The following is a 13,510-nucleotide window of genomic DNA, read 5'->3' as shown; positions in this document are numbered from 1 at the left end:
TCCCAATTCCTGCACCTTCACACCTCACAACATTCTAGTTGCTGCACCTTCATACCTCAGATCAGCCCCAATTCCTGAACCTTCACACTTCAGATCACCCCAATTCCTGCACCATCATACCTCAGATCACCCCAATTCTTGCATCTTCACACCTCGGATCATTCCTAATTCTTGCACCTTCACACCTCAGTACAATTCTTGCACCTCTGAATGAGTAGTTCCCAATAGCTGGTTAAAGAGGGAGTCCACCCAAACCGCAAAAAAAAAAAAATATTAAAAGCCAGCAGCTACAAATACTGCAGCTGCTGACTTTTAATACATGGACACTTACCTGTCCCAGGGTCCAGCGATGTCGGCAGGCGATACCGAGAACCCGCTCGGTTCTCGGCAGCTGCCGCCGCCATCCTAGGTGAGGGAATCAGGAAGTGAAGCGTTGCAGCTTCACTTCCCGGTTCCCTACTGCGCATGCACGAGTCGCGCTGCGCATCGTGAGTGGTCCCCGCTATCTCCTGGGAGCTGTGTGTTTCCCAGGAGACAGCGCGGTGGGGATAGGAAGAGGCATAGACCCCCATGGGAGTCTATGCCGGAAGTGGGTGCAAATACCTGTCTTAGACAGGTATCTGCACCCCCCTCCCCCCTGAAAGGTGCCAAATGTGACACCGGAGGGGGGGAGGGTTCCGAAAAGCGGAAGTTCCATTTTTGTGTGGAACTCCGTTTTAATTACCAGTTCAAAATGAGATGTGTCTGACTCAACATCAGAACCAGATTTAGCCTGTCTGATGTGGGGGTGCACTAAAAAATGTCAGGGGGCACAGGATAGGAGGTCAGTAGGGCAGTGTACAGGGGTCAGCAGGGCAGAGGACAGGAATTAGTAGGACAGTGTACAGGGGTCAGCAGGGCAGATAATGGGGTCAGCAGGCCATAGGACGTGGTCAGAAGGGAAGAGGACAAGGTCAACAAGGAAGAGGACAGGGTCAGCAGGGAAGAGGACAGGGCAGAGGACTGGGGGTCAGCAGTGCAGTGGACAGGAATTAGTAGGACAGTGTACAGAGGTCAGCAGGGCAGAGAATGGGGTCAGCAGGCCATAGGAAGTGGTCAGAAGAAAAGAGGACAGGAGCAGCAAGGAAAAGTAACAAACAAATGGCGCCTGCCCCCACCTATAACTGGCCTTCACAGCAAGGAGCACCTGGAAGAGCAAACGCATAAAAGACAAAAACAGAGAACATTCCATAGCTCAAAAATGATAAAGATAAACCCGGGCTGTGGAGAAGAATAAATAAAATTGTAAATAAAATTGCAAATAAATGGTAGAATAAATACAAGATGTGCATATATGTGTGCGTTTACACACTCACCCACATGCACATATGTAATAGGGCTGCCGCTGTAGGGCAAGGTAAGTACCCCAAAAAAAGTGACAACAGAAAATTTATACTCAGCGCTACCTCTCTAAACCATAAATGTACATATACTCGCATCAAATATGTGTCATATGACAACAGGTATAAGAAGGTGCCAATATAGTGCAAAAAAAGGGCATTCAATAAAGTTCAAAAAAGTGCAAAATAAGGTGCAATCAATAAAGTTCATCAAGTGTGAGGTACAGGGCTGGTGGCACGTTGATGTAATCTTGGTGACTTCCTGTGCTCCCCTCCTGGATCCCCACTCACCAGATAAAGATGATAAATACACCTGTGTTTATCAAGATGGTGTCTCCTGTCCAGCAGATATGTAGATTGGCTTTGTCCCAGAGAATGGAATCTCCTCTCTTCCACCACTTGATGTAGATCCTACATACTTTACTTAGTCAAAGACGGTCGGGGTAGTAAAGTTTGGACAAGTGAAGAGAAGAGGCCATATAGGGCATATAGTGTAATACAAACCACCATGGCAGCAGCAAGCCATGTGCTCACATCTGTAGGCCAGAGGAGATTACATTCTCTGAGGTAGCCCAATCCCCCCTTAAAGGAACAGGAGCACACTGGACACCCAGCACGTAGCACAATGGCAGCAAAGGTGCCCAGTGTGTCCCCTGACCATATTTACAAGTAACAAACAAATGGCCCCTGCCCCACCTATAACTTGCCTTCACAGTAAGGAAAACATGGAAGGGCAAATGCATGAAAAACAAAAACAGAGAACATTCCGTAGCTCAACTCACCAACCAGTCTGCTGACAGCGGAGGTGGGGCGCAGACAGTGGCTCACTCTGGAGTCGGGAAGACAGGAGTCTTGAATTCTGTGCCCTTCTAGATATTGCTCCTGGGGCCACTGTCCCCACAGGCCTACCCACGCCAGGATACTGAGCTGTCCTATCTGTGGCTACTGCTCCCAGTACCACTTTTTCAGGCACTGCCAAACCTCCTGGCTGCAGCTGCCTCTTTTCACTGCTCATGCCACCACAGTCCTCCTGACTGGCTCTGCACCCATCCCAGACTGCTCCATCCCAGTCCTTTCAAGCGTGCCTCCCAGTCCTCCTGACTGTGTGTCACTCACCAGCCTTCTTGGCTGTTCCTGTTTTCCTGGAGACTTGCCTGGCACTCCCACTGTCCTTCTTGGCCCTGTGCCTCCTGGCCAGGACATCTCTGTGTGTTTTTAGAAGGTCCTGCCCACACCCGAGCCCAGGCCCAAGGTCACTCCCCCCCCCAGACTGGGGAGCTCCCTCAAAGGCCACAACAGCCTAACACTCCATCTCCAGCTTCCACCCGAACTCTCCTCCCCAGCTGGGCTGACCTACAGTATTTGAGGGGGCCTGCCCCCTGCCAACCCAAGTTGGGGATTGGTCAGGGCCCTCAGAATACTCCAGGCAGCTCCACCATACTTCCCCTCCCATTTTTCTAGAAGGTTCCCGTACATTCTAGAAATGGGGGGGAGGTCTTAGTGTTGCTGCCTGTGAGTCACCAGCTCTCCCTGGATCTTTGCCCATCCCAGGAAAAACACAGACAGACGTGGCTGCCAACCAAGTCTGCACAAATTTACCTACACTAAACACAAAAACACTTCTAGCACTAGAGGGTGCTACATATTCAACTTTATTATAAACCACTGAAATGTAAAACAGAACCCAAAAAGTAAAAACATTTTAAGACATACAACAACCCCCCCAAAAAAAAAAAAAAACCTCAGTGCTACAGTCCCTATAGAATAATGTCATGTAAATACATTATTGTATTTCTTTTTGTCTTTAGCTTACATGTTCATTAGGGATGAGCCGAACACCCCCAGTTCGGTTTGCACCAGAACATACAAACAGGCAAAACATTTGTACAAACAAGTGAACACCGTTAAAGTCTATGGGACACGAACATGAAAAATCAAAAGTGCTCATTTTTTTAAAAATGCCAAAAAATGAGTTTGGGGCCCCGGGTCCTGCCCCAGGAGAAATGTATCAATGCAAAAAAATAGTTTTTAAAACGGCCATTTTTTCAAGAGCAGTGATTTTAATAATGCTTAAAGTGAAACAATAAAAATTAATATATTCCTTACATATCGTGCCTGGGGGTTGTCCTTAGTATGCCTGTAAAGTAATGCATTTTTCCCGTGTTTAGAACAATATCACAGCAAAATTACATTTCTAAAGCAAAAAAGGTCATTTAAAACTGATCGCGGCTATAATGTATTGTCAGAATCCAGGAATATAGATAAAAATCATTAAAAAAAATGGCATGGGGAACTGAGTCCTGCCCCAGGGAACATGTATCAATGCAAAAAAAAGTTTTAAAAACGGACGTTTTTTCAGGAGCAGTGATTTTAATAATGCTTAAAGCGAGACAATAAAAATGAAATATTCCTTTAAATATCGTGCCTGGGGGGGGGGCCTTAGTATGCCTGTAAAGTAGCAATTTTTTCCCGTGTTTAGAACAATACCACAGCAAAATTACATTTCTAAAGGAAAAAAAGTAATTTAAAACTGATCGCGGCTGTAATGTATTGTCAGATCCCGGCAATATATAAAAAATTTACAAAGAATACCCATTCACATGCAAGGAAAATAAAAAAAAAAAAAACAGCATTTTTTGCTTGCATATGATTGGATGATGGAAGTCAGCAGAACCTTCCCTCATTTATGAAGCTTTGGAGAAAATTCCCTTGCAAAGTTTACAGTCTACTTGCTTTTAGTAAATCAATCCTGCTGTCTGCATTCGGATCCATGCACCCGTTCCTGCATGCATATCACATTTTGACATACAACTGTATCCATACAGCCGCTGCATCTGCGCCCACTTCTATGGGCTACTTGCATGCAGCTCCGTGGTGGATGCAGATACGGAAGACAGAGGCTCAGCACAGAGGACGGGTGTCAGCGGGCCTCTGAATGAATAAACCAAGAAGTAGCAGCGCTAAACCCACCCAAATTGAGGTTATACAATACAGACCAATATGATAGTGAAAATTGTGAAAAAAGGTATTAATATTGATTTAAACTAAAAAGTCCACCTTCTTAAATCCACAGTGCTTAAACAGTAGAACCAAACTTGTAGTGTGATCGGAAAGTTCAATTTTTATCCTCCACCGCACCACCAGTGCTAAACACCCAAAATGCTCGCTTACCAGACGGCAAGCTGTAAAAGCTTGCGACCTATACCTGACCAGGGCCTTTATCCGGTCAGGAGCCAGACAGATGGATACCAGGAAGAACCCTCAGGCTGATCTATGTACCAGGCAGCACTTTTGTCATCCTAGGTTCCAACTAAGAATGCGCAAATAAAAGTCAGCTAGAAGGGAGACACAGTCACCGAATTCACACACCGACCACCACAGCGGCCCGCCTGAGAGAAGGAGCGCGGGAGAACACGTGACGTCACCGCCCGTACACAGGAGGAAACGGAATGAGCCCTAAGGCTTTAAACAAAGGGCGTACTACGTCCTCAGACTACTAATGCCGTACACGCAGAGGTTTATGTATAAAAAGTGAGCTAAGTAGAAAATATCTTTTAGGATTGTTCACACTTGTGGCTGTCATTGCAGCTTCTCTGACAGGCAGCTGGAATGCGATATGTCGCCTACAGGATGTCTGTGTTAACCCCTGAAAGGCCGCAGCACTGTGCCACAACCGTGAGCATTGTAAACGGTTGCAGGCCGGTTGTGGCACAGAATGGGCTGTGTTTTGTGGTAATGCTGCTCTAGGGTTTCCACCTTTTCTTCAAGCCAAACCCAAACACTTTAGCAGCCTGGGACACCTTTGGGTGCCCCAAGGACAGTAGATTCACCCTCTCTATTTGTCATATTTATCATTATCATTGAAAGAGAAAGTAAAAGGCCCACATTTTGGGTTGACATCAGAACAGGAATAGAGGGGAAATCTTTCAATGAGGACACCAATGGGGATTCCCTCACTTTGGAAGGATTTCCTCTAACTTCCTGTTCTGGCTATTGTATGGGAAGTGAAGGGAAATTTCCCCAATGGGACACAGATGGCATAAAAAAACTTGACAGGAGTTATGACCCTCCCTACTCTGCCCAGAATATATAAAGAAAAATGTTCCCTTTAGTCAGGGCTGTCTTTAATATTGATTGGACCATGGGCACAAAATTTCTTGGCCCCCCCCCCATGCAATTTCACTCTCCACCTGCTCTGAGACATACAATAAATAGCAGCTAGACTTAAAATCAGTTTACTGTATCAGATCAGGTAGCAATTGCGATTGGTTGCCAGCGGTTACAGCACATCATTACTGCTTACTGACTGGTTGCTAGAGGTTACAGCACAAATTACGGATCACTGATTAGTTGCTAGAGGTTACAGCAAATGATTTCTGCTTGTTAATTGATTGTTAGAGATTACTGTACAGTATTACTGCTCACTGATTGGTTGCTAAAGGTTACAGCAGCACATTGTCTCCTCACTGCAGAGGAGCATGATATAGATATGAATTATTTACATATTTATTTACATATCAATGCCGCCAGCCACAGCTATTTATTTATGAATGCCGCCACTATTTACATATGAATGTCGATATTTACGTGTAAACACAGGGTCTTCAGGTGAGTCATCTGTACACAACAATAAGGCAGAGCTGGGCAGCATTAGTACCAGAACTTCACACTGAGATATTGGGACACAGCACAGGACTAAAACTTCAAAGGACAAGGACATTTAAACTGGGATAGTTGGCAAGTATGAGGCAGCTGCTTTGGGCCCCACAACAATGACAGGGCCCAGGCCAGCTGCCCCTTCCCCTGCCTTAAAAACGGCCCTGCCTTTAGTTCTACTTTAACCCCTTGGTGCCGACCACATGCAAATATGTGGCCTCTCGGCACCTGGTCCTTGGCACCGAGAAGCCACATATTTGCGTGAATTGCAGTCACTAGAGCTGTGCACAGAGCGTGCACGCTGCATGCTCCCTGGCATGGTTACCAGGGCCTAACTGAAAGCTCACGGTTGCTGCTTGTGATTGGGAGTTTTCGGATCACGTGACTGGCGTGACAGCTAATCACGGCAGTCACGTGATCTTAAGCCCCGCCCTGCTTTCCGACATCGTAAACCTCTTAAAGGGCCGGGAGGTGCCGGTGTAAAGTGGTTAGTGAGGGTTTTAACTACTTCCTGCCCAGCCTGTAGCAAAATGACGGCTGGGCAGAACATTTGTAGATCTGGGTGGACGTCCTATGACGTCCTCCCGGACCGTGCCTTGCGCGCGCCCATGGGGTCATGCTGCAATGCCATCTGTCACCGGCTGTGTCCACCAGATGGGCCAATCACAGCTAATCACCACAAAACAAACTCAATGAATTGATTTAATTCAGTAAAATGCTTGCTTATAGTAATGAAATACATTGCTATAAGCAAACATAATGTGTAAAACCAAAAATACTAACTACTTCCCCAGAGTAGTACAATGTTACTATGGTAACATATTGTTCTGGTCAAAGTGTGTTAAAAAAAATGTCCCTGATCTCCACCACATCAGTTATATGATGCACTGGTGACAATATGTAAAAAAAAAAAAAAAAATATGGCAAAAAATGACAACTACAAAAAACTTGCCATGCCTCTTAATAAATACCTTGGACTGTCTACTTTCCAATAAGGGCCATTTGGGGAATATTTGTACTGTTTTGGCATTTTAGGACCTCGAGATATGGGATCAGTCCATCAGGATTGATCAATTTTCAGTTCTATACTATAGTTTGTGGACTGTATAACTTTCCTACAGACTTAGGCTGGATTCACACTAGTGCGAATTGGATGCAGTTTTGCCCTGCATCCAATTCGCATGACAGGAGATTGTGACCGTCCCTCTATGGAGCCGGTTCACATATCTCCAGGGCGGCCTGCAGAGCGGATTGCACAGGAACGTTGTGCGTCTTTGGCTTTGTTTCAGGGCTGAATTCAGGCAAAAATTTGTCCCTGACGCACCAGACCCCATGCTGCGAGCCGCATCCGATAGCAGTGTGAATCCAGCCTAAATAATATACACTGATTTGGGTTATTTTCACCAAAGAAATATAGCAGAATTTAGTTTGGCCAAAATTTATGAAGAAACATGATTTATTTGCAGAAATGAAGAAAAACGTGTTTTCGGTCTTTTTTCATTTATTTAGCACAAAGTAAAAAGCCCAGTGGAGATTAAATACCACCAAAAGAAAGCTCTAGTTGTGGGAACAAAATGATAAAAATATAGTTTGAGTACAGTGTTGTATGATTGCGCAATTGTCATTCAAAGTGCGACCGCGCTGAAAGCTGAACATTGGTCTGGGCAGGAAGGTGGGAGGGGAGTATCCAGTATTGAGGTGGTTAAAAACACCGGTCAGCCTGTGTAAAGAAGGCCTTATTCTTCTGTCATTGCTCTTCACTGCTGAGATGACAGAGCTGACAATGTATTACAGGATGCTCAGTCATTGCTGTGATAGAACTTCTTGTCCCCTCTCCGCCTTCTTCTATTCAACCACCAGGTGGCAGCTCTGTGCGGAAGTAGGGGGCGAGCCCCTCACACGTCACCGCTCACATGATCTTCTGACTCCTCCCCGGCTGTACTAAGTGTTCTCGGTGGCGGAGGTCGGTGCTGACAGAGGCGGGCGGAGAAAGGAAATGGCAGATTGTGGGGACGCGGGGTTATACCAGGAAGCTGAGCAATGGCTGAAATGGGACAAGGTGAGCCTCCCCCCTCCCTGTACAGTACATGACACCTTCCTTCCATTCATTTCCAGCTCCATCCGGGGTAACCATGGCTGCCAATGTCATAGCAGCACAGGCATGCTGGGATCTGTAGTCCTGGCAGCTCTCCTCACATAGCATGCTGCAGTCATCTATCCGTGTTGATACGCGTTCTTTTTGTGTATGAACATGTGTTTTATGTCTGGCCATCCATTTAAGCCCCCCATTCCCACCAAGTCTGTGATCACAGCTGGGGGTTGTGTGTGTGAGCACAGAAGTGATGTTGTGTCTTGTGCTTGTAGTGCCATGGCAACCCAAAGGCGACAAGGAGACACACGTTTGTACAAAGCTCAACACCCAACAAGACCAGCTCTTCAGTATGTCTTATAATCCGTCCATTTGAACCGGTTTCCCTGTACATATCGCATGAGATGTGAGACAAATCACAGAAAACAAATGTTCGCCGGACGCTAGGTTAGGGTTGTCACCTCATCCCTTTAAACTGAACACATATTAATTACACAGGTTCTGGGACTGAATAAGGTGGTAATTAAACTCACTTGGTGCCTTATCTGTATGAAATTAGCCTCAGAACCTGTGTAATATATGTTCGGGTTTAAAGGCATGAGGTGGCAACTTTACGCTAGGTGTGCGCCTGTCACACAGAGGACAGCCCATTGCTTTCACTGGACCACAGAGCATCAATGTCAGTGGATGATGTAATAACCCCCAGCATTGGTGTCAGTGGATGATGTAATAACCCCCAGCATTGGTGTCAGTGGACCTCCTAATAACCCCCCCAGCATTGGTGTCAGTGGACCTCCTAATAACCCCTAGCATTGGTGTCAGTGGACCTCCTAATAACCCCCAGCATTGGTGTCAGTGGACCTCCTAATAACCCCCCAGCATTGGTGTCAGTGGACCTCCTAATAACCCCCCAGCATTGGTGTCAGTGGACCTCCTAATAACCCCTAGCATTGGTGTCAGTGGACCTCCTAATAACCCCCCAGCATTGGTGTCAGTGGACCTCCTAATAACCCCCCAGCATTGGTGTCAGTGGACCTCCTAATAACCCCCCAGCATTGGTGTCAGTGGACCTCCTAATAACCCCCCAGCATTGGTGTCAGTGGACCTCCTAATAACCCCCCAGCATTGGTGTCAGTGGACCTCCTAATAACCCCCCAGCATTGGTGTCAGTGGACCTCCTAATAACCCCCCAGCATTGGTGTCAGTGGACCTCCTAATAACCCCCCAGCATTGGTGTCAGTGGACCTCCTAATAACCCCCCAGCATTGGTGTCAGTGGACCTCCTAATAACCCCCCAGCATTGGTGTCAGTGGACCTCCTAATAACCCCCCAGCATTGGTGTCAGTGGACCTCCTAATAACCCCCCAGCATTGGTGTCAGTGGACCTCCTAATAACCCCCCAGCATTGGTGTCAGTGGACCTCCTAATAACCCCCCAGCATTGGTGTCAGTGGACCTCCTAATAACCCCCCAGCATTGGTGTCAGTGGACCTCCTAATAACCCCCCAGCATTGGTGTCAGTTGACCTCCTAATAACCCCCCAGCATTGGTGTCAGTGGACCTCCTAATAACCCCCCAGCATTGGTGTCAGTGGACCTCCTAATAACCCCCCAGCATTGGTGTCAGTGGACCTCCTAATAACCCCCCAGCATTGGTGTCAGTGGACCTCCTAATAACCCCCCAGCATTGGTGTCAGTGGACCTCCTAATAACCCCCCAGCATTGGTGTCAGTGGACCTCCTAATAACCCCCCAGCATTGGTGTCAGTGGACCTCCTAATAACCCCCCAGCATTGGTGTCAGTGGACCTCCTAATAACCCCCCAGCATTGGTGTCAGTGGACCTCCTAATAACCCCCCAGCATTGGTGTCAGTGGACCTCCTAATAACCCCCCAGCATTGGTGTCAGTGGACCTCCTAATAACCCCCCAGCATTGGTGTCAGTGGACCTCCTAATAACCCCCCAGCATTGGTGTCAGTGGACCTCCTAATAACCCCCCAGCATTGGTGTCAGTGGACCTCCTAATAACCCCCCAGCATTGGTGTCAGTGGACCTCCTAATAACCCCCCAGCATTGGTGTCAGTGGACCTCCTAATAACCCCCAGCATTGGTGTCAGTGGACCTCCTAATAACCCCCCAGCATTGGTGTCAGTGGACCTCCTAATAACCCCTAGCATTGGTGTCAGTGGACCTCCTAATAACCCCCAGCATTGGTGTCAGTGGACCTCCTAATAACCCCCCAGCATTGGTGTCAGTGGACCTCCTAATAACCCCCCAGCATTGGTGTCAGTGGACCTCCTAATAACCCCCCAGCATTGGTGTCAGTGGACCTCCTAATAACCCCCCAGCATTGGTGTCAGTGGACCTCCTAATAACCCCCCAGCATTGGTGTCAGTGGACCTCCTAATAACCCCCCAGCATTGGTGTCAGTGGACCTCCTAATAACCCCCCAGCATTGGTGTCAGTGGACCTCCTAATAACCCCCCAGCATTGGTGTCAGTGGACCTCCTAATAACCCCCCAGCATTGGTGTCAGTGGACCTCCTAATAACCCCCCAGCATTGGTGTCAGTGGACCTCCTAATAACCCACCTGTATTGATGTCAGTGAATGCAGTATTAAGTATCATGGATTTTTCTGAGCTTTTCAGGGTTCCATTAACAACGAATGACACCACAAAGCTTGCCACGCTTTGTCGCCTTCACACTCTGTACTAGTATGAATGTAGAATTATTCTACACCAAAAAAAGTACATGCTCTATTATTTGTGACACAGCACACCTCAATGCATGGTAGTGCCTCACCGAGTTTTGTAGGGTGGTGCAGCGTATGCCCATTAGCAAGGTGCTTTGGGGCGCTAACTTCAGGATTCGTTCTAGTTTGTTTAGACTTTTTAGACCCGAGCTTCTCGATCCTCTTTCCCCCCTCTGGTCACTGGCAGTTCATTTAACCCCCACCTACATTGGTAGTCAGCGACAGTGGTAACCCCCATCCTCTCTGAAACCCCCCCCCCTCCTCCTCCCTCACTCCCCATTCACACCATGCGATCCGATTCATGTCCTGGGTTCACACAGCTGCGGTGCGGGAATGCTGCAAATCTACTGCGGGTTCCCGCATCGCACCGACTCGCACGGCAGTTCACACTACCATATGCAAACTGCTGGGGAGTGTCATACAATCTTAACGACACCCCCAGTTCAGCTCGCATATCGCACTACGAACTGACAGTTCGGACATGAATCGGATCACATATGTGTGAACACCCATGCGATCCGATTCTGGTCCGAACAAAAAAGGGTCCTGTGCGTGTTTGGACCGAATGCGGTGCGATATCAGGCATACTATCTGTATGGCTGATATCGCACCGCACAGACATCACATGTAATGTGAACAGCAGTGTGCTGCGAATCGCATGCAATGTCTGCCATCGCAGCAGTGTGAACCCAGCCTCAAGTGTAACTGCAGGCAAAGCCTTTTGTTATGTGTGGATGGAGTGGAGAGGGATTGGAAGCCCTGTCAGGCTTTGGATTGTTGTTCTGAGGTCAGTGTGGGGAGGTAATGGTAATAAATGACTAGACATGGGTGTGTAAGGAAGTTGTGGTGTGTACACGTGTGATAGTGGAATGTGCGGACGGACGGTGTGTGTATTCTCAGCTTGTGAATGAATGAACTGCCCCTTCCCTGGCCTCCCTCAGTGATTGATGTCTGTGAAAGGGCCTAGAAAGATCTCCCATGATCAGAGGTACTCAGTGATTTGTCATAGAGGAGATGGACTGGCTGATCCTCTGACACCATTCTGTGTGTTAAAATGAATGAAGCTAGACCTAACACTGGCCTATTCTCTGCTAGTAACCTTGAGAGCTCTGTGCTTTCAATAAAGGCATAGCCCACCCTTTGCAAATGTTTAATAAATGCACCCACATTAATAAAGGGAAACAAAATGTGCATTTGTTAAAGCCTACCTCTGGAAAATTGCCACGCTGGGACTTTGCCTGCACTGCAAGGGTTAATTGCTAGTTTGAACACTTAAGGACCACCCTATAGTCGATATAGCGGGACAGGGAGGTCATTCTGTGCAGAATCACGTGTGTGTATATATCTGTCTAGGGGGGGCCTGCACACCGCCGGTGGGGCGCTTCTGCTGTGATTACTCACAGCACAAGTCGATCTGCGGGTGCAGGGCAATGGATTCCACCAGTACCTGCTGATTGTCGGGCAGAGACACAACAGAGGTTTGCCTCTGTAAACAAGGCAGAGCTCTGTTCTGACAGGAAGGGGAAGTGATGGATTTTGTGTCCCCATCACTTCCTTTAGTAAAAACAACACTGTGTAACAAAAAAAAAACACAGGTCAGGTGCACAGTTAAGCCTTTGATCGCCCCAGATGTTTAACCCCTCCCCAGCCAGTGTCATTAGTACAGTGACAATACATGGCACTGATCTCTGTATAAGGGTCAGTGTCAAATGTCCACCGCAATATCGCAGTCCCGCTATAAACCGCTGATCGCTGTCATTGCTAGTATAAAAATAAATAAATAAAAATTCCAGTATATCTACCATAATTTGTAGACACAATATCTTTTGCGCAAATCAATATGCGCTTATTGGGATTTTTTTTTTTTTTTACCAAAAACATGTAGCAGAATACATATTGGCCTAAATTTATGAAGAAACGTGTTGTTTTTGTTGTTTTTGTTGTTTTTGTTGTTTTTGTTGTTTTTGTTGTTTTTGTTGTTTTTGTTGTTTTTGTTGTTTTTGTTGTTTTTGTTGTTTTTGTTGTTTTTGTTGTTTTTGTTGTTTTTGTTGTTTTTGTTGTTTTTTTTAATGCTTTATTGGATATGTTTTATAGCAGAAAGTAAAAAATATTCATTTTTTTTTTTTTTTTTTTTTTTTTTTTTAAATTGGCAGGATTTTTTGCTTATAGAGTAAAAAAATAAAAAACCCAGTGTGATCAAATACCATCAAAAGAAAGCTCTATTTGTGGGGAAAAATAACGTAAATTTCATTTGTATACAGCGCTGCACGACCGTGCAATTGTCAGTTAACGTATTGCAGTGCTGTATCGCTTAAAAAATGGCCTGGTCAGGAAGGGGGTTAAAACGTCTGGAGGTCCAGGTGGGTAAAGCAGAACTAAAGTCTCCATATTTGCCTGTCCAATGGTCCGGCGCCAGCATCTTCTTCAGAGTGCCTGTCTTTAGGCCTCTCCATTGGCTGGCAAGGGATGACATCACTGCACATGCACAGGAGGCCGTTATCTCAGCACTCAAAGAGCAGCCCGGCATTGAAAGCTGAGCTGCACATGTGCCAGAGTGGGGGGGCGAGGGGAGAGGCTGCAGACATGTTGCCCGTTGCCCTGTTAGGAGTGTGGGACAGTTACAAATGGGGGGGGGGA

General features: G+C 46.8%; 1 protein-coding gene across 1 annotated transcript in view; it reads left to right on the top strand.

Moving 5' to 3' along the window:
- Positions 1–7,928: 7,928 nt before the first annotated feature.
- The window catches only part of PGM2 (phosphoglucomutase 2), a 49,540-nt gene continuing 43,958 nt past the window's right edge, over positions 7,929–13,510 (top strand). Inside the window, exon 1 of the mRNA XM_073608937.1 lies at positions 7,929–8,094. Within this exon, the coding sequence (XP_073465038.1) occupies positions 8,032–8,094 (63 nt within the window). The 5' untranslated portion in view covers positions 7,929–8,031. The remainder of the gene's footprint in view (positions 8,095–13,510) is intronic.

Source organism: Aquarana catesbeiana, linkage group LG01 (genome assembly GCF_042186555.1).
Source record: "Aquarana catesbeiana isolate 2022-GZ linkage group LG01, ASM4218655v1, whole genome shotgun sequence".
In the NCBI taxonomy this organism is placed as follows: domain Eukaryota; kingdom Metazoa; phylum Chordata; class Amphibia; order Anura; family Ranidae; genus Aquarana; species Aquarana catesbeiana.
This window is presented reverse-complemented; position numbering and strand designations above follow the sequence as displayed.